General features: G+C 40.5%; 1 protein-coding gene across 1 annotated transcript in view; it reads right to left on the reverse strand.

Annotated features, from left to right (window-relative positions):
• LOC127440570 (zinc finger protein 850-like) overlaps nt 1-25,052 on the reverse strand; it is a 67,748-nt gene that overhangs the window by 20,720 nt on the left and 21,976 nt on the right. The window contains exons 4-5 of the mRNA XM_051697247.1: nt 12,839-12,978; nt 2,222-3,219 (exon numbers count right to left, since the gene is read on the reverse strand). Coding sequence (XP_051553207.1) covers nt 2,222-3,219; nt 12,839-12,978 — 1,138 coding nt within the window. The remainder of the gene's footprint in view (nt 1-2,221; nt 3,220-12,838; nt 12,979-25,052) is intronic.

A 25,052-nucleotide genomic window follows, 5' to 3' on the forward strand; every position in this document is an offset into this window, starting at 1 on the left:
CAACTTCATCAAAAAGGATCCTCTGTGACTCTCCCTGGCTTCACTCTTAATTTCCTATTTCCTGATCTATAAAATGGGTGACAGTGACAAAAAATACAAACACACAATATGATAGAAGTAGATGTCTTTATTGTGATCTTAAGTTATGTGAACTAATTGATCACTTTACAAATTAATTAAAAACTCATTCCTTGTACTCACAGTCATATATTTGAATATGACATGCTTTACTGTCGTACATTTACTCAAATTACTGTCAATAATAATATGCTGTAAATCATTCCAATAATAATTTGTGTATAGCGCTTTCACAATGCACAGTTTCAAAGAAGCTTTACAGAAAATTATTCTGTAATGTCTAAAATGCCTTAAGGCCTTATAGAAAGTAATACCTTAATTGCTTTGCCTTTGAAGGGGTCATGTCATGAGGAATCATATTTTCCTTGATATTTTGACATAAGAGATCACTGTACTAAAAACATACTGTAAGTTTCAGAACTCAAAACTTCCTCTCCAGTCTAAAAGGAGCATTTATTGTTTCCACCCTGCAAAAATGACCCTTTTTGAAATTGGAAAGACAATGGCGACGCATATGCTAGTAATGCTTGTAAGCATACACTACTAAGTCTCAACCAGGGATGAACTGGGCATAGGGAGCAGGGCCGAGCCACCTGCACAGTACTGATGGACATGCTTTGCACTTGCGTAATTCCGCAGTAAATACAGTGTGAAATATGGAAATCTTAAAGGCTCCGTGCGAAGCTTGTTGAAACCAGATTAAAAGGCCCTAACATTCTTAACAGCAGTGACAAGGTAAACAGGAAAACATTGTGCCATGCACAACAGTAATTACAGGCTTTACAATCCACACATTACCGTTTTTAGTACATTGCAGTTAGCAACACTAATTGTGTAAACTATGGTGATTTGGTAGAAATATTGTATATATTTGTTGCAACATTATAATTATGTTAAATATTATACATTAGGGGAATATAAGTCATTTTTATGGCACTTATTCTTCATATAATCTACAAGGATATTGTGTTACATTACAAATTTCATAGATTGTTTGTTAAAAACCATAATTACATCTGGTAGGAAGAACATGGTTTTACCTGTGATTACCATAATCCTACTAATACCACAGCACAATTCTGGATACTATGCAAGAACTGAGGTAAACAAGAGCTTGGACCCCCATGAACTAAGAATGAAGCTTTGAGTTTTTATACTCTGTAAATAAGTTCAGTTTTAATTAACTTTGATAGAAAAAGTTAATCAATAATTAAGTGCCTGATGAAAGATCTACCTGTTTATCAGTTAACAAGTCCTACTGTCAGAATATTTGAACACAGCCCTACATACCTTAGTCGTTAGGAACTTTTTACAGATTGCATCGTTGGTAATATCAGTAAATTCAAATCTGCCTCCCAACCGAAGGCTTTACTGTCAAATGTGCATTTCTATGTGATAGAAAATCTGCAATATTAATAATGTTAACTGCATTTGTGTCTCAATAATAATAATATCACTATATATAGTAATGTTGGACTGAGTGCCTTTAGGTGATTTTGTAAATCACTTGCACGTTTTCTTTCATTCTTGAAAAAAATAAATACAAAATTAGCACGCTTGTTATGGTGGTAGGGCATTTGCTCTTCAAAGATATTAGCCAATCATAACAATGGGTGTCTTAAAAGTGAAGTACAAAGAAAACCAAGCATTTCACACAAAGGGCCAAAGACAGGGTGGACAAAGATCTTTAAATGCTACATTATAACATTTGTGCAAAAACCTTTACTTACATTAGAAATGAACCTCAAGGAAGAAACAAATGCATGACAAGACCCCATTAAGAATGTCTGAATCATGTTTAACTTTAGCTAACTTAAGTCACCAATAACTGTTATTAATGAACAAAGCTGAACTTTGCTTTGCTTAGAGAGAATAAGATAAAAACAGCAATAATTGGGCAGTGGGACAAAAACCTAGTATTTTTTTTTATCATCTGACACCATAAGTACTGTAATGTTACTCAAAACAAACCTGTCACCACAGAAAGCAACCGGAAGTGCAATGACCTGCTGTGAGATGTCATGGTAATTTCATCAGCTGGTATGATCAACATTTTATTTTATCCATCCTATAAGAGATATTGGCAGGTATCATTCATTTAGTCTCTTTCACATGATAAAGACTCTCAAGATAAAATCTGCACATTTGGGCAAAACTTCTTTAAATGTCTCCGTAGAGTACTTAATGTGCTGTAACTCTTTCCACATGGAGAGCAATAGTATGGATTCTCTCTAGTATGCACATTCTCATGTCTTTTCTGCTGTTTGGGACGCTTGAAACCCTTTCCACAGTGTGAGCACTTGTAAGGTTTTTCCCCAGTATGAATTCTTTGGTGCACTTTCAAGTCTTCAGCTCTGATAAAAGCTTTGCCACAATAGCAGCAGATGTTAGATTTCTCACTAAAATGTATTCTCTGGTGCTGTTTCAGATTGGCCAGTTGTGAAAAACTCTTTCCACAAACAGTGCAGTTGTAAGGCTTCTCATTAGTCTCATGAAGTTTTAAGTGTCTTTTCAGCATTGATGCAAAAATAAATTTTTGACTGCACTGATCACAGTTAAATGGCTTTTCTTCAAAGTGATAGCGCAGATGAAGTCTGAGACCATCTGCCTGTTTGAAACTCTTGCCACACTCTGAACAGTGGTGTAATTGCTTTGAGTGAATATTTGTATGTTTTCTTAGGCTACATGGACTTGCCAAAATCTTTCCACACTCAAGGCATGTAAAAGGCTCTCTAGTGTGCGTTCTCATGTGCTCCTTAAGACTCTCTTTGTGTCTGAAACACTTTCCACACTGAAGGCATGTGAAAGGTGTCTCACCAGTGTGAGTTCTTAAGTGGACATTAAGGTGTCCTTTTTGTGTGAAATTCTTTCCACACTGATGACATGTGAAAGGCTTCTCTCCAGTGTGAGTTCTGATGTGGACATTAAGTTGTCCTTTTTGTCTGAAACTCTTTCCACACTGAGGGCAGATGAAAGAACGCTTTGTTTTTGTTTTTTGAGTTCTTTTTTGTGAGAATTTCTTATCTGTCTGTGAGCAACTATAAGATTTTTCTCCAGTTATGAAATCATATGGTTTCTGATATGGATGTTTCTCCTCCTCTTCATTTAGTTCCTCACTTTCCTCTTTCACTTCCATCGGGTCTAAAATGAACACACAGTCATGAGTCAATACAAGATGGATAATTACAGTTATTAATTACAGGGAAATACAGTACAATAAAAGTGAACTACAACAAGAAATAGCAGAATGTAACAAAGATTAAGAATTAATTTCTATGTAACATTTGTCACACTAAAATATTAATTCTGTCATTTTCATCATGAATGCACACAACACATTCAGCTGTGCATTTGTTTAATTGTCTGTGCAAATGTTAGTTGGAATATTATATTCATGTTATTTTTTTTGGGGGGGGGGATTTTCTCCCCTTTTCTCCCAAATTTGGCATGCCCAATTCCCAATGTGCTCTAGGTCCTTGTGGTGGCGTAGTGACTTGCCTCAATCCAGGCAGCGGAGGACGAATCTCAGTTGCCTCCGCGTCTGAGACCGTCAATCCGCGCATCTTATCACGTGGCTTGTTGAATACGTTACCGTGGAGACCTAGTGCGTGTGGAGGCTTCATGCTATTCTCCACGCCATCCACACACAACTCACCACGCGCCCCACCGAGAGCGAGAACCACATTATAGCGACCACGAGGAGGTTAACCCAACGTGACTCTACCCACCCTAGCAACTGGGCCAATTGGTTGCTTAGGAAGCCAGACTGGAGTCACTCAGCATGCTTAAATTATATTGACATAATTGATTAATCTTATACACTGATGAGCCAAAACATTCTGACCACCTGCCTAATATGCTGTTGGTCCTCCACGTGCCACAAAAACAGAACCGAGGCATGGACTCTACAAGATCCCTGTAGATGTATCCTGTGGTATCTGGCACCAAGACATTAGCAGCAGATCCTTCAAGTCCTGTAAGTTGCGAGGTGGAGCCACCGTGGATCGGACTTGTTGGTTCAGAACATCCCACAGATGCTCAATCAGATTGAGATCTGGAGAATGTGGAGGCCAGGGCAACACCTTGAACTCTTCATCATGTTCCTTAAACCATTCCCGAACAATGTGTGCAGTGTGGCAGGGCGTGCATGCTGAAAGAGGCCACTGACATCAGGGAATACCATTGCCATGAAGGGGTGTACCTGGTCTGCAACGATGTTTGGGTAGATGGCACATGTAAAATTGACATCCACATAAATGGCCGGACCCAGGGTTTCCAAGCTTGTCGTCTTCCCACAGTGCATCCTGGTGCCATCACTTCCCCACACGTCCACGGCCGTCCACGTGATGTATAAGAAAATGGGACCAGTAGACCAGCAGTCCTTCTACAGTAGACCTTCTGTCGGTTCGGACCAGATGGAGTAGTCTTCGATGCCCTCGTGCATCGATGAGCTTTGGGCGCCCAACACCCTGTCGGTGGTTTGTGGTTTGTCCCTTATCAGACCACTGTCAGTATGTACTCACTACTTGCGACCGGGATTACCCCACAAGCCTAGCCATTTCAGAGATGCTCTGGCCATAACAATTTGGCCCTTGTCAAAGTCGCTCAGGTCTTTACTCCTGCATATTTCTCCAACATCCACCATGCTGACTACGAGAACTGATTGTTCACTTACCATCTAATCTACTCAGAACTTGTCATGTGCCCTTGTTAGGAGATGATCAACGTTATTCACTTCACCATTGTGAGTGATCATAATGTTTCAGCTCATCAGTGTATATGGGATACTGTCAGGATCCTTTCATCTGTCCAGTTTTGTTTTTCACTTTTGTGGCAGGATCCTGACACTCTTAAATTATTATGTTTTGGACTTTTTATTGTGTTTTTCAATGTTACCCTGCTTGTGTCTGTTCCCCGTCTCGTTTCATTTCCCTGCCCCCCTCATTTCCCTGATCATTTGTTCAATTACTCCACCTGCCCTCCTCGTTTGCCCTCCTGATTTTGCTCCTACATGGGGAATGGGACCCCATCTCTGTTGGTCCAACCTCCCAGTTCTCGTCGGTCCCGCTAGTTGGTCCAGTGCAGGAGAGGCAATGCCGGAGAAAGATGGGAAGCTCTAAAGTAGCCGCCCTAGAATTCCCCGTATTGGGCGCTGCCAGACCCATGAAGGCGCCCTAACCTCTCCCCAGCAGCAGCCATGACACTCCACCCTTCTCCAGCAGCCAACAGCAACCCTTCACCCTCTCCAGGGGCCACCGCTGACCCACCGCCCTCTCCAGTGGTTGTTGCAGACCCTATCCTCATCCTTGCTCTAGAGCCACCTGACCACATCCCCGCTCCAAGCTGCCTGACCTCGTCCCCTCTTCTGAATGCCTGATCTCGCTCCCTTCCTGGAGCCACCCTCCTAGTCACCTAACCCTGGCAGGAGTTGGCTGGTTAGCAGAACCCTGTCGGCCCCTGCTGGTAGATGCAGGAACTACACCCTCCTGTGCTTAAGAGCATGTTTTCCCATTGATGGCCATTCAAAAAAATCATGTATTCTGATTATATAATTTTTGTTACAAGAAACATTTTGATCACAAACAGTTCATTACTTTACGCTACATCTTTTTCCGGTACAGGTGGTGGCATGATCAGGTCCTGCGCATGCTGGTTAAAATCCTAGAGGTGTGTAAAATCAAACAAAGGCCTTTATGCTACTCCAAGGAGGTTCACCGATTTTGTTAAAAAGGGAAGCGCTGCACTTAACAGAAGGAACCCAGATTAATCCTGGCACCTGGAAATGATTAGACAATGGTGGTTGACCTTGGCCAAATTTCCTTCTAATGTCACCATTACTACCTTAAGGCCAGACGTAGTGTTGTGGTCACTGTCATCTAGAAAAGTCATAATAATTGAGCACCTTGTCCCACGGGAAGGACTGGAGGCTGCCTTTGAGAGGAAGATGCTAAAATATGCTGATTTAGTCACCAAGTGCAGGGAAAATTGAAGAATGACTGTCACTTATCCAGTTGAAGTCGGTGTCAAGGTTTTATGGAAAAACCAATACAGCACCTATTGAAAGACATTGGCATAGTTGGAGCAGCACTGAAGAAGTCTGTGAAGGAAATGGCAAAGGAAGCTTAGTAAGGGAGCTTTTGGCTATAGTTAAGAAGTAAGGACAAAAAGTGGGGTGTGCTTGGATTAAATCTAAATGTGTTGAAGTGAGAAAGTAGGAATAGGGAACATTTGTTTAGATAGTATGTTTGACAGTATGTGGCCGAGGGAAAGGAGCAAATTATTGCGATTATAGATCTCAAATTAATCTGTTGAGGGATTGGTATATGGATAGGCATCAGGGCTCGACAATAAGGACTGCCCGATGGCCCGGGGCCAGTGTGAGAAAGATTCGGGCCAGCTGCTAGAACTGTCACTTGCCTGATCGGGCCAGTGCTGCATTTATAACATTAGTGCAAGCAAACAACAAGCGAGAGAACACAAAAATTACACGGAGCGAACAAAGTCTTCTTACCGAGGAGCGAGCGCATGTATATTTATCTCGCAAAGACATGCAAATGCATAATATACTGGACGCGCAAGTCGTCTTCGCTCTTTTTCAGGTGTCTTAGCAGCTGCTATTACCAATGTATAGAAAATAGCAGGAAAAAAACCCACTTAATGAATTCTGTAGTGGGATTTAATGTTGTGCAACACTATAAGTATCCCCGCACATTCCGTGTTCACAGTGCGCGAAATCCCCACATTTTTTTACATGTTGGTGAAAATTAGTAATCCACACATTGGAACACAAGAAATCAACAGTTTCTTTCTATAGGATTGAAAATCAATGTCTCTCTGTGCACGTCTCATCATCAATATCTCTCTCCGTGCAGTGTAGACTGTTTAACATGTATGTGCTCTCGTAAAGGGACGGTTTTATTGTATTAAAAACATAAGATATGTAAAATATATTTATCTTCGGACATATTTTTTAAAGCCATGATGGTAAAAACAGCTATTTGTCATTTTTGTGTTGGGGCCAGTAAAAATCTGAAGCACTGGCCCAACTTGGCCAGTAGAAAAAATTCTTAGCATTGAGCCCTGGGCATTGATCCCTGGCTGCATATTATATGACCTGTAAAGAAGAAATGTCTTGAAGGGAAGGCAAGAATGAGAGGCAGTGGAAAGGATCCTGTGTCCAGCTGTGGAGGGTGGCGGGGAGACACCCCTGACTCCTGTTCCACCACCAGGATGATGGGTGGCTCCCAGCCGATGACCCTGTAGCTGGACGACTGAAGGCACTAGTGGAGGTACAGCAGGCAATACTGCCCAGCAGGTTTAGATTGCTATCTGTGTAGCTGATTCCCGAGAACCAGTTTGATTTTGCGGGCTCTTAAAATCATGATATTGACTTGCTTTTTGCCGTGTAATACTACTGACATCACAACTCATGCATGCCAAGCAGCAGCAAGTGGCTCGAGCACAAACTTAACTCACACATCCTTGTTTGACACACAGCAAGAGACAACGATAAGACACCTGTTTCCTATGCTTCATGTGCATATCTTATGCATTTGATAACCTCAGTAATCTAATACACAAACAGAAGCACTTAATTTTCCAGTCGTGTGTCATGGTTTTTTAAACCATTTATAACAGCAAAAAAAACAGTAAAATAATTCGTAATGCATAAATAATTCATGATATTGAAATCTGGAATGACACATTTCTTAAGACTTTATTAAAAAGCTTTTAATTGTGCTAATTGCTACACTTCAGGATCTGGTGTAAAATGTCATCAGTAATTTATTTATAGTTATTTATTTACTTAATTTTTTGCCTAATTTAATCACCCAGGTCACATTCACATTACTGTAGCCAAGAACATTTGCCATTACATGAATGTTAAAGTGTTCACTTTCGAAAGCCTAGTCTATCCTTTTAACTGGCACAAGTGCATCACAGCTATAGTTTAATCTTCACACGCTCTTCAGTAGCTGCTCTAAATGGTGCTGGATGGTGACAGGGCTCTACGCTACCATTTTTGTTTGGAGCACTCCTGCTCCTAAATGAACATTTTAAGGGCACAGTCAAAAATTTAGGGGTGCAGTCGGAGTTCATTTTTTTATGTGTAACAGTTAATTTTACTGTTAAGCGTTGTACACTGGCTGACCAAAAAAAAAGTTGCCGTTTGGATTTAAGGCAGTGTTATGATCTGGGGTTGCTTCAATTGGTCAGGTCTAGGCTCAACAACGTTATGCAGCAGTAAAATGAAGTCAGCTGAGTACCTGAATGCACTGAATGACAGGTTATCTCATCAATGGATCAATGGATTTTCTCCCGTCGTCAATACAAAATCTCGGCCAAAAATTAATGCAATTCTGGATGGAAATAAATGTTGCGATGTTGCATAAGGTTGTCGAAACAATGCCACAATGAATGTGTGCTGTAATCAAAGCTAAAGGCTGTATTGACGATATTGAGACAAACCACTCCATAAAGTCTTCTCCAGCACATCCCAAAGACCTTCAATGGGGTTAAGGTCAGGACTCTGTGGTGGCCAATTCATGAGTGAAAATGATTCTTCATGCTTTCTGAACCACTCTTTCACAATTTGAGCCTGATGAATCTTGGCATTGATGTCCTGGAATATGCCTGTGCCATCAGGGAAGAAAAAAATCCATTGATGGTATAACCTGGTCATTCAGTACATTCAGGTACTCAGCTGACTTCATTTTATTGCTGTTTAATGTTGCTGAGCCTAGACTTGATCAATTGAAGCAACCCCAGATCATAACCTTAAATCCAAACGGCTACTTTTTTTTGGACAGGCAGTGTATAATGCAATGATGCTTAATGTTAAAGTTAGCCCTGAAAGTTATAAAATGTTAATATATTTTCTATGAAACAAACTAATATATTTTCTATCACACAAACTACCTCACAGAGATGCATTTCTGCACTCATGGGCCTATATGCTGTTTTTAAAAGTTTATTCTATGAAAACATACGCTAGAAAATTGGTTCCCAACCTTTTTACCTTAAAGCCCCCTTTACTTATACATCAGAAAGTCTACATCACAGCCATGGATGCGCTCTCTCTCTAGCCGTGCACCTTGTGTTTGTTCGCGTGCGTGCGCGAGAAAGAACGCTATCATCCATGGTCACAAGAAATGCAAAACATAACATTAATGATGGATAAAGATCATTATAATACACTGATATTTTGAGATGTGCATTGCCTCTCAAGGGTCTCATTATAAAGCATGAACATTTTAACAATGTATGCAGTTTTAACAGGCTTTCGCAGTCTTGCAGTGCATGGATATGATGTTTTAGAATTTCCATGAATATTTAATATCCAAGGAAAAGAAAACCTCAAGCACTCTGCCACATGACAGCCAGTGCATCTCCATTAAAAATTCTCAGTTAGAAGCAGAATACTGCATGTTTGGTGAGCTTCATCCTCATGCAGTTCTGCAAAGAGGCTCTGGTTGGTAGAGCGAGTTTTGCTACAGTTACCAAGGTGTCAAGAACAGTTTAAAAAAATTATGCTGAGATTTTGCTTATATCACATTGAGTTAGATTTACTGGTATAATGCATTTTATGGATCTTTGATACGCGATTTTTCCCAGAATCTTGCACGAGGGCGAGGTTTTTAAGACATCCATCAATCCATCAAAATGCTGTCCATCATTTTGACAGATAAAAAACAAGCAAGAATCTCAGCTTAAACCATCTTTACTAGGTATATCTTCACTCTCTCTCGGTCTCTGCGTGCACGTGAGAGAGAGAGAGAGAGAGAGAGAGAGAGAGGAGGAGAGCGCTCGCGCAGCTATTCGTGAGAAAATGCACTTTTAATGCAAAATAACTAATGCACCTCTTTTAAAAGATGCATAGGGAAGTTTTTGTCCTTATGGTAGGCTGCAATAATAAGTTCATAACTTTGTGTGTTAGATCAGCTGTCACTGGCACGGCAAACAATTTTCCACATATTAATTTTCACTCGCAAATGCAAGTGAATCGCACTTGCACTCAGTTCATCTGGAGTGCTCAGGATTAATGCATTGCAAGTGGTCCAACATACTGTAGGTTTCTTGACCATTTTTAATTTTCCTAATTTTTTTGAGAATTACGTCTATGTATAGGTATTGCAAAACCACCAGTTATTTATTTTTATTTTACTTGGTTTAACCACGGTGGCCATCTTTGTGTCATGGCGCACAACAAATTTTGGTTATGCAGATGTTTACGGAAATCTCAATATCTCAGCTCAGGATGGTCCCAGCTCCTTGGAACAAAAACTGATCTCTAGAGCACATTACAAGGTACATGTACATATATAAACATTGTTCACATTCTTGTACCTTAGACTTAGAACTAAGTCCTAATGTAAAGATCAAGATCACTGAAAGCAATCCTCCTCCACTCTCACCCTCAGCACTGGAGCCCCCCAGGGCTGTGTCCTCAGCCCCCTTCTTTACTCCCTCTACACCAGTGACTGCCCGGCCAAATACAGCTCCAACATGTTGGTAAAGTTTGCTGATGACACAGTGGTGGTAGGCCTCATCACTAATAATGATGAGAAGGCCTACTTAGAGGAAGTGGATGTCCTCTCCTCATGGTGTCTCAATAACTATCTCTCCTGAATGTCACCAAGACCAAGGCGACGGTTATTGATTACGGGAGGAAGCAGGTGAGGAACTACATCCCCCTGATGATCAACGGAGCCACAGCTTCAAATAACTTGGGGTCCACCTCACAGAAGACCTCTCCTGGACAACACACATAAACAGCTTGATGACAAGGGCGTGCCAGCATCTCTACCACCTACAACGCCTGGCCAGGTTCAAGGTCTCCCGTAGGGTGCTGAGGGCTTTCTACACTGGGGCTGTGGAGAGCCTTCTCACAGGGAGCATTACCGCCTGGTTCGGAGGCACCATGGCCCATGATCAAAAGGCATTATCCAGAGTGGTGAGGACAGCGGAGAAGGCCCTCAGGACTTCTATTCCCCTGCATCACAGACACCTACACCCAGCGATGCAGGACAAGGGCCAGGAGAATTATCAAAGACATTCACCACTCCGGATGCAGACTCTTATCAGTGCTCCCATCAGGGAAGCGCTACCGGATCCTGACGACCAACACAGAGAGACTCAGGAGGAGATTTATCCTCAGGCAATCCGGCTACTGAACAAGGACACTTGAGAGAGTCTGTATATTTCAGCTTTGCACAGACACAAGAAAGTTTGCACTACGAATTTAATTAACTACAAATTTTGCACACTGTATAGTTCTGTATACTCTGCACATTTCTGTATATTTTCTACTATATTTTATTTATTCCCCTTATATTTCTTTATAGTCTACTATAGTTTATTCAATTTTTTTATCATTATGTGGGTGTATGTCCTTAGTTCCTTGATGGTTCTGTTTGTTGATGCACTGTGGGACGAGGAACTAAGGAAAAACATCTCACTACATTACATCACATGTATGTATTATGTATGTGACAAATAATAAAACTGAACCTGAAAGTTCCACATTTAGGGTCAATTTATAATGGGAAGGGTTTGAGTCTCAGTCCTACATTTTTTAGGGGGGAACCTAGGTAAGTATAGTGTGCATGCAGAACATTTCAGGTTCGAGACTTTTTTATGGGGGCGAGAAAGTGAAATCTCTGGTGGGGGACCAGATAGGAACCTGACATTTTCAAAGATATAAGTCCTCTATAGTAGCATTCTGCTGTAAAAAATTTGAGTTTGAGATTCCACTAGTTACAGAGCTAGGGCTGAGGAAAAGCCTACTTTATTCATGCGTTTTGAGAAGTGAGCAGGTGTAATATAAGCATAACAAATCATAAAAATGTACAGTATTTTACAGTAATTATGTTTATGATTGACATACCACAATTTCAAGCTACATATCTGATTAGAAGCTGAGAGATTTCCTTACTCAGTCTTTCGGAAATGTTGTGGGAGCATCCGTGGCAGTCGTCAACTCGGCAGGTGTCAGTTTTCTGAGAACATTGTTCATGGGAGTCCACACATTGTGCACAGTAGATATCTTGAATAATGTTCTTACAAAAATTTTACAACAGAGGGGTGCAACGAGAAGATTAAGGGGGTTAAATACATCTACATCAAAAGCGAGGAAGTAACTGAACTTCATGAACACAAACTCAAGTACAGGTTCGATTAAGTGTGAGAGAATTCCGGTTACAAGAAAATGTTATCGTTTTAAGGCGGTATCAGAAAGTACTATCAGGTGCTTCTTTACATCTGCATCACAAGAGTTACAAGAACATGCAGTGATCAAATCTATCCCTCTGATCCTAAAAAAAGTGAAAGTGAAAAAGTGCCACGAAATCCTGGTGGGACGGACTTCTTCCTACAATTGTATATTCATGCCCTCTTCAATAATAGTCAATGGCTCTGCCATATTTAATTAGTCATTTAAAAGTAAAAGAGTCCCATAAAAATGTTTGGTTACACAGCCACCATCATTGATAACATTCTGTGTTTGCGACGTATCGTATTTGCTGAGGAAAAAAAAACTGATCAGATCCAAGCATGTCAACGGCTTATCAGTTCTTCAGCATCAGAAAAAGGTCACTGAGATTCGAGTTAACACTCCTTTTCTATAGTTGTTTAACTGTTTTAATTTTACAGCTCCTGTAATTTTATAACTACAGCCATCAAATCTGGTGAACTGCCTGAAGATTTGATACTTTAATGTTCCTCATGAGTCATTCAATACAAATCAAGAATGGACACCAACCTCTTTGTTCTTCAGTATCTTCATTTTTTAATCTGAATGGTTCTGATATACTGAAGTCTTCACTCTCCTCTTTAATGAACTCCTCTTTAACAAACTCCATCTTTTCAGGGGATCTTGGAGTTGGTTTTGCTTTGTTAAACCTGTAAAAGAGAATGGTTAATCATGATTAATCTCGTGATTTTTTTTAGGTAACACAGTCAGTTTTTCTTTACTATAAAGACTAGGGATGGGCATTTTCGAGTTATTTTAAAGTTGAGTACTCTAACCCACAAAAAAAAAAAAAAAAAGATTAAAGGAGGAGGCGAGAAGCAGCTTTCCTTGTTTAGGTAAAGATTTATTTTCTGCGTCTGTAGCACCATTATATTCTCACAGTCTTTGCATTATCCACTAAGTTAATCTACAATCGCACACCGCTACACAAAATAAACTCTCATCATTTGTAATAATAACACTCTTTGTTTCATTCCGGTCTGTGGTGCCCAGGCTCTCTCTCTTCTATTTGCAGTGTGTCTCTATTTATGCCGCTCTCCCCGTGCTCACTGAAATTAGAGAGAGGTGTTAGACATAATTTAGCTCAGGTGTAAGCGCCCTTACCGCTTTCTCTCTCTCCGGAGAGATGCTTGACCACGCCCCCGCTGCCACAATGTGTGTTAAATGTATATATTGTTTTATTGACAGAAGTTACTAAGAAAGGTTTCAACATAACTTCAACAAACTCTGCTTTTCTTTTGAGAAAATAAATAAATAAACAATATGCATTAAAAAAAAAGAAAAAAAGATTTTAAAAATAACAGTAAAAATATTTGCTCTCAGTCAGAGATTACATTGTGTACTGCACAAATATAAACACTTGTATATTACATTTTCAGCATTTCACATGTTCTTTTGAAGAAAAACAAGTAGTCAAAGATGGCTATTTAGAAAATGTGCTCTCCCGGTAATCAGAGATTTAACACACATAGGCTGGGTTTCCCAGAGCACCAAGCAGAACGTTAGCAGCACTTAAGTAGTACTTAGCGTCGTTATCTAAGTAGTTCGTAAAAACGTTTGTAAATTAACGAGAGCTTTGAAGCTCTGGAGTCCATTAAGTGCAACTGAAACTTATCTTTCTGGCATCTTTCACAGTTTATCAAAGACATTGGGAAATGTAATAAATTGTATTAACATATTTTAATCATTGGAAAGCCATTGTAAACTATTTCAGAAGATAAAAAAAAGTGTTGAAAAAATCACTATGAAATCAATAGGCAGTCTCCGCTGTCTGCGCATGCGATATGATAGGTCTAAATTTACAAGACACATAGTACAGTTGTGATAGATTACTAGCTCTCTTTTGAGAAGGAGGAAGCGAGGGTCGGGTAAACTGTACACCATAAGTCTTTATTTTCCCACTTTTCAGCTAACACAACACGCTTTGCTTTTCAGCACAACAAATGAACACACAGATCAACACGGCTGTGTGCGTCTCTCTCTCCTTCGGCGGTCTGGACTTCAACACAAAACAGCTGTTAGAGATACTTTCCCATAGGTGTCAATCCTTACTGCTCTTCCTCTCCCGGACTCGCTCTCCATAGACGTCGCTTGGCCACGCCCACATCACCACAACAGTATAACGTTACATTAGCCTTCTTTGATAAGCATAATTGTAATGGCAATAGAAAGACGACATGTTCTTATTTAAGAGATTATTTAAGAAGACATGAGTAATGTAATGTGACCATGCAGTTTAAAACGGAAATAAAAGTGACTCCAGCCAGGTCTCCTAAGCAACCAAATTGGCCCGGTTGCTAGGGAGGGTAGAGTCACATGGGGTAAAACTCCTCGTGGTCGCTATGATGTGGTTCGTTCTCGGTGGGGTGCGTGGTGAGTTGAGCGTTGTTGCTGCAGTGGATGGCGTGAAGCCAATTTGGAATGTCCAATTCCCAATGTGCTTTTAAGTCCTCATGGTTGCGTAGTGATTTGCCTCAGTCCGGGTGGCGGAGGATGAATCCCAGTTGCCTCCGCATCTGAGACCATCAACCTGTGCATCTTATCACATGGCTTGTTGAGCGCGTTGCCACGGAGACATAGCACATGTGAAGGCTTCACGCCATCCACCGTGGCAACCACGCTCAACTCACCACGCGCCCCACTGAGAATGAACCACATTATAGCAACCACGAGGAGTTTACCCCATGTGACTCTACTATCCCTAGCAACTGGGCCAATTTGGTTTCTTAGGAGACCTGGCTGGAGTCACTCAGCACACCCTGTGATTTGAACTAGCGAGCTAGCAAACTCCAGGGGTGGTAGCCAGTGTATTTTACCACTGAGCTACCCAGGCCCCCTTTCCTACAACTTTTCTAAATTTGGCTAATTCGTATGATATCGTGGGACTGCACTCGTTTTAATTCCCACGACTTTCACTACAGCCAATGACGTCGCTGGACATCGTTTACATCTAATATGCGATGTCGTGTATTCTGTCACACACAACGGCTTCCTATCATGTTTACACACTCTACTGATCGGTTAAGTTAAGATAAGGGGTTTGGGTAAGGGCACAATATTAATAAGTATGTCTTTAACGCCTTGTGAGCGAAACTCGCGCTTACTTCCGCATTAGACATCCGGGAATTTGCACGTGATGAATTCGTACGAGTTTATGCGAAACAAATCGTGCGACATCACACGAAATAGCCACCGAGTCGCTTATAATTCGCATCGCGTACATTTACGTTACATGCATTCATTGCATCACTTTCATTAATCAATATGATTGAGCATCAATACATCTGAAACTCTGTCTTACTAAAGCCATCATTATTTCTTTAAATAAATTCTGTAATAATGAATAGATTTCGCCGCCTTGACAAGGTTACAAACAACTTCCATGTTTGTTAGTATTTCCAAATTATTTTCATGTTGAGAAGGCAAACTCTGGACATACTGGGAAAAGTGATCAGCACCTTTGGACCGGACAGCTCCCGTAAGGAAGCACTTAATTCAACTTTATAACGAGCGATCTAAGTGCTGGTTTGGGAAACAGGCGTCACTCCATCGTAAAATAAGGAGTTCATTATCTAAATCAAAACACTATGTTCACTTAAATGATTAGGTATTATGAGAAATAATGTTAAAGAGAGAGAAAGAGAGAGAGAGAGAGAGAGAGAGAGAGAGAGAGAGAGAGAGAGAGAGAGAGAGAGAACATGTTCACAATTTTAATATAATTTAAATACTGCATATTTACATTGAATTCTGTTTTTTATTGTGCGCGAGACGAGTAAAAGAACAGCTGAATAAATTAATAAACATCTGTCCAGATTCCCAAACTATTTTACATATATTTATTCTGAACAATGCAATTCGATTGAAACTGGGATGCATGTACAAGTAGGCGGTTTTTCACGTTGTTTAACTTGTCTGTTTCTCGACAGTTTAAAACACTCACCTTTACTCAAAAATATAAGAAAGTATTCAATGGCGCAGTATTTATAACATCATCACAACATGACCGTCTTCTTCTTTACTTTTTGGAGATTCGTTTTCTAAGGGCATATCGCCACCTGCTGGGCTAGTGTGCAACCCTGTCTTATCTCTTTCAATATAAACATTATGACAGGTTTTATTACAGTATAATAAATCAAATGAGTGATGGTGAAATGAATCTTTGCGAAGCACCGAGGCTTTCCCCTCAACTGTAAAGTGAAATGGTTCATTACTCGAAGCTTTTCAACCCACTAATGACATCTTGAAAACTGCCTTTGCGTCCCAGAGGACCCAGCCATTTTTGATTGTTTCATGAAATCAACACTCTGCAAACCATAAAGGCAATACAAATAATTAGTCTTTCATGTGTCACTGTTGATGAAGTAGGCCTACTTACACAATGTATGAATAAATGAGTCTATGAATGAATTAATGAAAGAATTTATAAATGGGACGAATTAACATTTTATGAATCTGCTTTGATCGACACATGCAGCCTTATTCACATAAGGTTTTGTCTTAGTCCTAAACCTATGAGTTCATAGGCAAGGCTCATGTAGGCATATATTTGATCAAAATGACTGAATATTATTGTGGAACAGTCAGTTGAAGTGCTTGTGAACTGGGTAGGGTGACCATATGTTCTCTTTTTCGGACCTTAAAATGCGAAAAAGTCAGGGATCCGGCTTTAGTTGCATTATGATGTGCATCTGGTCTAATACTTCACTGTGTGTGCGCGCATATTTGCATTGCTTTAATCCCTCTTTGTAAGTCCCACCTTCTCGCACACCAATTGGTCGATTATAAGAGGCTTGCAGCAACTATTGGCCAAATTCCTGCCTGTCAATCTCTCCATGAACGCGCGAAGCGCTGTTGTGTTTGCCATCAAACAGTTACTTGACAGTAGCAGCAAATGACAGCTGAGTAGAAACAATGCCCAAACGAAAGTGCAAATTTACAGAAGATTTGCACAAAAAATTCCCATGCTTTCGTCCAGGTCGAGATCCGTGGGAAGCAGAATGTATGACATGTAAAGCTGGCACTCATGTGTCAGTTGCTAAAAAGGTGCAAGTGATTTAGAAGCACACATTAGCTCTGCAAAGCATAAAGGGTCAGCAAAAGGTGAAAGTTCATCAGGTAAATTAACGGACTACTTTTGGGACAGAGTGCAATAGAGTGTCTTTTTCACTGTATTAAAGTTTGCATTCATAGTAACACTGTTTTGAACCCTATTATTCCACCCTCAATCCCGCCCCCCGGCGAAAAAACAAAAGGTGTCCTCTTTTTGGAAAACCAGTATATGGTCACCCTAGAACTGGGGAGTTGACATTTTATTGGCTGTGTCTCATTTGGAAGGCTGCGTGCTAGGTAGGACACGTCCTTTGAAGGCTGCAGTTTACCGAGTGTCCTCCTTTAAACAAGCCTCGTAGGACAAACGGAAACAGAACGTAACATGGTTGCTATGACAGCACGCCACTCTTTAACAAGCGCGAGCGCTTCGAGTGAGAATGGAACAAAGTCCCTTTAGAAGGGAATGTATGAGGTACATTTTAGGAGAGTTTTAATGATGTAAAGAGAAAAGAAAATAGATTTTACAGGTGTACTTTTAGTGTAATACTTTATTTTAATTATATATGAATATAATTATACATATTATATACTCTGCACCCATATACTGAGGTACTTCAACTTGGGAATAAACATTACTTGCGTTTGAACATCATATTTACGGGATTTCTTTTTTTTTAGATATTTCCGTTGAAGCAAAGAATTGTGGGTTGTGAGTGCCCACGAAGGATACACCTCATGCATCCTCCGAATTCCCGTGAAAGAAGGTCGCTTCGAAGGCTGCATTCGGAGTGTCCTACTCGCTTTTCTGAAATGAGACAGCCTTGATGACGTATGCGGCTGAAAAATGCGACCTCTGGAGGACGCAGCCTTCCAAACGAGACAGCCATTATGTGGAAGACTTTAAAGATTTTTCTTAAGGGACAGGATTTGTTCAACAGTGCGGAGGCTAAGTCTATTTCTTTTTTTATTTACTACTTCCCCTGCCTTTGAGAATATTCTCTCACACAGGACTGAGGAGGCAGGAGTGCATAGAAATTCCAGGGCAAGATGAAGAAGATGTGGATAGTCAGCCTTTTGAATAGCCCAGAAATGCAGGGGATCTTCTGTGTGTGGAATATGTAGGTCACCACTGAACCTCAGCTGTGGCATGTGCAGTCACATTTTTCATCCTTCTGGTTTTTTCAAAATGACCGTCCAGTAGATCCCACAGACCTTTACCTGAAAAAGGACAGAATAATAAAAATAATAGTTTAATGGAATTCAGGTTCTCTGCAATACATGCATGATCCATGCCAAATGTAATAAAACACACACACACACACTTGTTTTTAAATCATTGTGGGGAATCTCCACAGACTCCCATGCATTTTATGGATTGTATACAGATCTAACGATAATTTATATCCCCTAACACTAACCCTACGCCTAAACCTAACCCTCACAGAAACCTTTTTGCATTTTTACATTTTCAAAAAAAAAAAAAAAAACATAGTTTAGTATGTTTAATAAGCCATTTCCCTCATGGGGACCACTGGCTGGGCCCCACAAGGTAGGTGATCTCAGGTTTCACTATCCTTGTGGGGACATTAGGTCCCCACAATGTAGTATAAACATGTACACACACACACACACACACACACACACACACACACACAGTACCTGAGTAGGCTGCATGGCTGGAAGCCTCATGAAGTGGCACAGTACACCAAGACATTCATTTACTGTCTGATACTCTTCTAAAGTCAAAGTTGTGAGGTTTGTCTTCAGAGTAACCAAAGCATCACCTACTGGCTCCCTCTGAGCAAAGAGGTGCTCTAACATGGCATATGTGTTGTTTCTACGAGTATCCACAAGTTAATTAACTTGTGATTTGGCTTGCCCATCTGATTTTGTAACAGCAGTAGCCTTTCTCTTGCTGTTGTGCTTCACTTGAAATGAGCCACAATCTTTCATGCCTTAACTCTAATATCCTCAAGTTATGGTGTTTGTTCTATGGCCTTTTTCACAACCAAGTTTAGGGCATGTGCTGCGCAGTTTGTGTGGCGGAGCTTCAGGATGCTGGCACATGCTACCATATTGGCAGCAGCATCAGTTACAAGACATCGCACTTTGTTCTGAATGCCCCACTCCTCCACCAAAGCTGTCTTCTCTTCAGCTATATTCTCGGAAGTATGTTTTTATGGAAATACGTAAAATACAGAAAATTTTCCCATGCCCAGTAAAACTGTGGACAGCTGAACTTTTTCATTTATAAAATGACATGTCACTTCCAGATATGCATCCATATGTAAAGATGTCCACATGTCTGATGTGAGGGTTACAGCTTTGGCCTTTTTCACCTCTTCCTTTGCCTTCTCTTTGGCCTCCTTGTATTTGTCCTCAACCATTTTCTTTAATGACTGGCAGAATGGAATAATGTAGGTTGGGTCTAAAATTCCAACAAACTCCCTAAAGCCATCATCTTCAACAACTGTAAATGGCTGGTAATCTTTTACAATCATGTTAACCTCATCAATCATTTGTTTTCTGATCCCTGTAAGTCCTGTACAGTATTTAAAATATAACTGCAGTAATACATAACAGCCTTTAAAACATTAATGTATACAGTTTAGCTTCTACTATTTAAGATTCATTATTATAAAGACTGCAATAGACAAACAAATAAATGACCGACCAGAAGGCTTATATCTTGGTTGCTTGTAGCTGTTGGTCCACTTCCTGAAGATGTGTTCTCATGTTCTAAATTGTCTCAACATTGAGGATGTGTTGTTATTATATGACAGCTGCTGAGAACAAATTAAGCACTCAACCTACAGAAGAAGCCCACATGTATTACATTGAGTACAGTTGAAGTCAGAAGTTTACATACACCTTAGCCAAATACACTTAAACTCAGTTTTTCACAATTCCTGACATTTAATCATAGAAATAGTAGGATCACTACTTTATTTTAAGAATGTGAAATGTCAGAGTAATAGTAGAGAGAATTATTTATTTCAGCTTTTATTTCTTTCATCGCATTCCCACTGGGTCAAAAATTTACATACACTTTGTTAGTATTTGGTAGCATTGCCTTTAAATTGTAAAGGGTCAACTTGGGTCAAACATTTTGGGTAGCATTCCACAAACTTCTTACAATAAGTTGCTGGAATTTTGGCCCATACCTCCAGACAGAACTGGTGTAACTGAGTTAGGTTTGTAGGCCTCCTTGCTCGCACATGCTTTTTCAGTTCTACCCAAAAATTTTCTATCAGATTGAAGACAGGACTTTGTGATGGCTACAGTTCAATTTTGTTTCATTAGACCAGAGGACATTTCTCCAAAAAGTAAGATCTTTGTCCCCATGTGCACTTGCAAACTGTAGTCTGGCTTTTTTATGGCGGTTTTGGAGCAGTGGCTTCTTTCTTGCTGAGCAGCCTTTCAGGATATGTCGATATAGGACTCATTTTACTGTGGATATAGATACTTGTCTACCTGTTTCCTCCAGCATCTTCACAAGGTCCTTTGCTGTTGTTCTGGGATTGATTTGCACTTTTCACACCGAATTACATTCAACACTAGGAGACAGAATGCATCTCCTTCCTGAGCAGTATGATTGCTGCATGGTCCCATGATGTTTATATTTAAATACTATTGTTTGTACAGATGCACGTGGTAACTTCAGGCGTTTCGAAATGGCTCCCAAGGATGACCCAGACTTGTGGTGGTCCACAATTGTTTTCTGAGGTCTTGGCTGATTTCTTTTGATTTTCCTATGATGTCAAGCAGAGGTACTGAGTTTGAAGGTAGGCCTTAAAATACATCCACAGGTACATCTCCAATTCAGTACAACTCCTATCAGAATTGGCTAATCGTCTAAAGGCTTGACATCATTTTCTTGAATTTTCCAAGCTGCTTAATAGGCACAGATAACTTATTGTATGTAAACTTCTGTCCCACTGGAATTGTGATATAGTCAATTAAAAGTGAAACAATCTGTCTGTAAACAACTGTTTGAAAAATTACTTGTGTCATGCACAAGGTAGATGTCCTAAATGACTTGCCAAAACTATAGTTTGCTAATATTAAACCTGTGCCATAGCACATGAAGGCAGCATTATTTTGTTAAAATAATTCCCGACCCTCCTTTTAGACATCCTTTTTAGCTCTATGAGATTCTATGTATCTATTCTAAAACTACTAAATTATTGTCTATTATGAAGACTAACATTTATAAAACTCACTAGAATATCAGTTGTCATTTAAATGGGTAAATCGATTTATAATGTGCTTTTCTGGTATAATGCCACGGTGATTCTTGGGAAAGTCAGCATCGTCTGTAGTCCTGAACTTTTGCAGCTTCCTACTTTTACCCATATTAAGGTCATATGGTAAACATTATAGTAGGCGACACTTGAAAAATGAAACAGAATTTAAAAAAAGCATCAAAACAAAAAATAAATGAAAATAATAGGAAAAGCACATTTATAAACCTATGCATTTGTACTGTGTGCATGCATTTATAAATATTTTTAAACAAGTATGTTCTTTTAGTTTGTTTAACATAGGTGGGAAGAATATTCCAGGTGGCTAGAGCTCAATACAAATCAGTTTTATTCATGAATTTTGTTTGTGGACATGGTAAAAGAAGTCGAGCAATGCTCAATTGACGATGTTTATAATCATGACAAGAACCAGTATATACAGGCTTTTTTAAAAAGAAACATGATGTGTAATATCTGATGACTGTATGGAAATGGACTGTATGCAATTTAGCCTGCACAGAACCCATGATAATTTTCTGTGTATATCACAAACATTGACAAGAAAAGGACAATGAAGAACTAATCTTTCTGCTCTCTTCTATACAATCTGAATTTTTTTTAAGATATTGAACAAATGCAGAACACTTCCTAGAGGCAGCAATGCCTTCTTCCATCATGCTTACCATACTATATACAGTGAATTCTGAAAGTACTCAGACCCCTTCACTTTTTCACATTTTGTCATGTTTGTTATATACACTATATTGCCAAAAGTATTCGCTCACCTGCCTTTAGACGCATATGAACTTAAGTGACATCCCATTCTTAATCCATAGGGTTTAATATGACATCGGCCCACCCTTTGCAGCTATAACAGCTTCAACTCTTCTGGGAAGGCTTTCCACAAGGTTTAGGAGTGTGTTTATGAGAATTTTTGACCATTCTTCCAGAAGTGCATTTGTGAGGTCAGACACTGATGTTGGACGAGAAGGCCTGGCTCGCAGTCTTCGCTCTAATTCATCCCAAAGGTGCTCTATCGGGTTGAGGTCAGGACTCTGTGCAGGCCAGTCAAGTTCTTCCACACCAAACTCGCTCATCCATGTCTTTATGGACCTTGCTTTGTGCACTGGTGTGCAGTCATGTTGGAACAGGAAGGGGCCATCCCCAAACTGTTCCCACAAAGTTGGGAGCATGGAATTGTCCAAAATCTCTTGGTGTGCTGAAGCATTCAGTGTTCCTTTCACTGGAACTAAGGGGCCAAGCCCAGCTCCTGAAAAACAACCCCACACCATAATCCCCCCTCCACTAATCTTCACAGTTGGCACAATGCAGTCAGACAAGTACCGTTCTCCTGGCAACTGCCAAACCCAGACTCGTCCATCAGATTGCCAGATGGAGAAGCTTGATTCGTCACTCCAGAGAACGCGTCTCCACTGCTCTAGAGTCCAGTGGCGGCTTGCTTTACACCACTGCATCCGACGCTTTGCATTGCACTTGGTGATGTATGGCTTGGATGCAGCTGCTCGGCCATGGAAACCCATTCCATGAAGCTCTCTACGCACTGTTCTTGAGCTAATCTGAAGGCCACATGAACTTTGGAGATCTGTAGAGATTGACTCTGCAGAAAGTTGGCGACCTCTGCGCACTATGCGCCTCAGCATCCGCTGACCCCGCTCTGTCATTTTACGTGGCCTACCACTTCGTGGCTGAGTTGCTGTCATTCCCAATCGCTTCCACTTTGTTATAATACCACTGACAGTTGACTGTGGAATATTTAGAAGCGAGGAAATTTCACAACTGGACTTGTTGCACAGGTGGCATCCTATCACAGTACCACATTGGAATTCACTGAGCTCCTGAGAGCGGCCCATTCTTTCACAAATGTTTGTAGAAGAAGTCTGCATGCCTAGGTGCTTCATTTTATACACCTGTGGCCATGGAAGTGATTGGAACACCTGAATTCAATTATTTGGATGGGTGAGCGAATACTTTTGGCAATATAGTGTATGTCAGGCATGCATGTGTAATATTTAATCTTTCAATATTATGTTTGGTCTTTTATATCTTCAGAAAAATATCAAGAGTATTTTTGAAGAGGTTTGGTAAAGGAACAATGCATAGATACAACTTTAAAGACATAGATAAAACAATGTACTTTAAAATATGCAAATGTTCCACACAGAGAAGGGAGGGTGAGCCACACTGTGTGGGCCCCCTCCAATGTCAACAGTCAATCATAGCCCTGAAACAGGAAGGCGCCAAACTGAAATCTCATCAGGAAGGTATAAAGCCCCCTTAAAACAGCCACACCTTTGTTTTGGTCTCACTCTGTGAGAGAGAAGCAATAACTGAATAATAATCAACGTCCCAAATCCCTGTCCAGAGGGTCATTAACAGGATACACTTCTATAACACTTCTCTGTTTTGGTCTCACTCCATGAGAGAGAAGATAACAAATCATCCAACGTTCTTGGTGTTTATCCGAGAGACTGAAGAAGATCGACCAAGTACCAAGTCTCACTACAAGAGACTATTGCAACATCAAGTCCCTATACCAGGGAGATAACTACAGCAACAAGGTTTAGCTCTGGCGAGCAAACCTTCTCCAAGTGCATCTGTGTGTTCCAGATGATGAATGTTGCACTGACATAAGGGCTGAATATCTGTGTGTTTCAGATTGCAAGAACCCTCTCTGTGCTTCCAGGAGATCAGCATTCCTTAGCTCCTTTGTGTCCAAAGCTGTTAAAGCGGAATCCAGCTCCTTCCCCTCTATAACGTGGCCCTGAGCCCCAGTGAAAGACGTCGCCATCACCGAACTCATCGATCGATCAAGGAGAGCATAAATATCACAACTAAACCTCTCTCCAGAGACCTTGGCATTAGTGTATACTATTGGTTTATGATTTTCTAATGTTCTTCAGATTACAAAACCATACAACTTTTTGCCACATGGCATCAGAATCCTCCAAGTGTTTTTTCACAAAGTGTGCAAAGATAGCTTCCCTGATCAATATCCTCCTGGCATGGTCATCCAAGTTGGAAGGACGGACCGATCTGCCATATGCTTTCCACCTCTTAATAATGCTCTGAACGGTACTTAAAGGGATAGTTAAAGCCTTTGAAATCTTTTTGTACCATTCTCCTCACCTGTGCCTTTCCACAATTTTATCCCAGAGCCCTTTTGAAAGTACCTTTCCAACCATGGTGAATTCTTGAATTCATTTCCATGCACTACTAGTAACCACTGCGGTTCTAGCTTGTATGGCGCCCTGGGTGAACCGCTGAGGGGGGGGGGGGGTGCCGTGCCGCCCCCGGCAAGATGCCGCCCTGGGCGACTGCCCATGTTGCCCGTGCCTAAATCCGCCACTGACTAGTAATGGAATCCTCATGGAACAGCTGGTTTTATTATGGAGTATTCAAAACAACTACAA

The sequence above is a fragment of the Myxocyprinus asiaticus genome, chromosome 5 (assembly GCF_019703515.2).
Source record: "Myxocyprinus asiaticus isolate MX2 ecotype Aquarium Trade chromosome 5, UBuf_Myxa_2, whole genome shotgun sequence".
NCBI classification, from domain to species: domain Eukaryota; kingdom Metazoa; phylum Chordata; class Actinopteri; order Cypriniformes; family Catostomidae; genus Myxocyprinus; species Myxocyprinus asiaticus.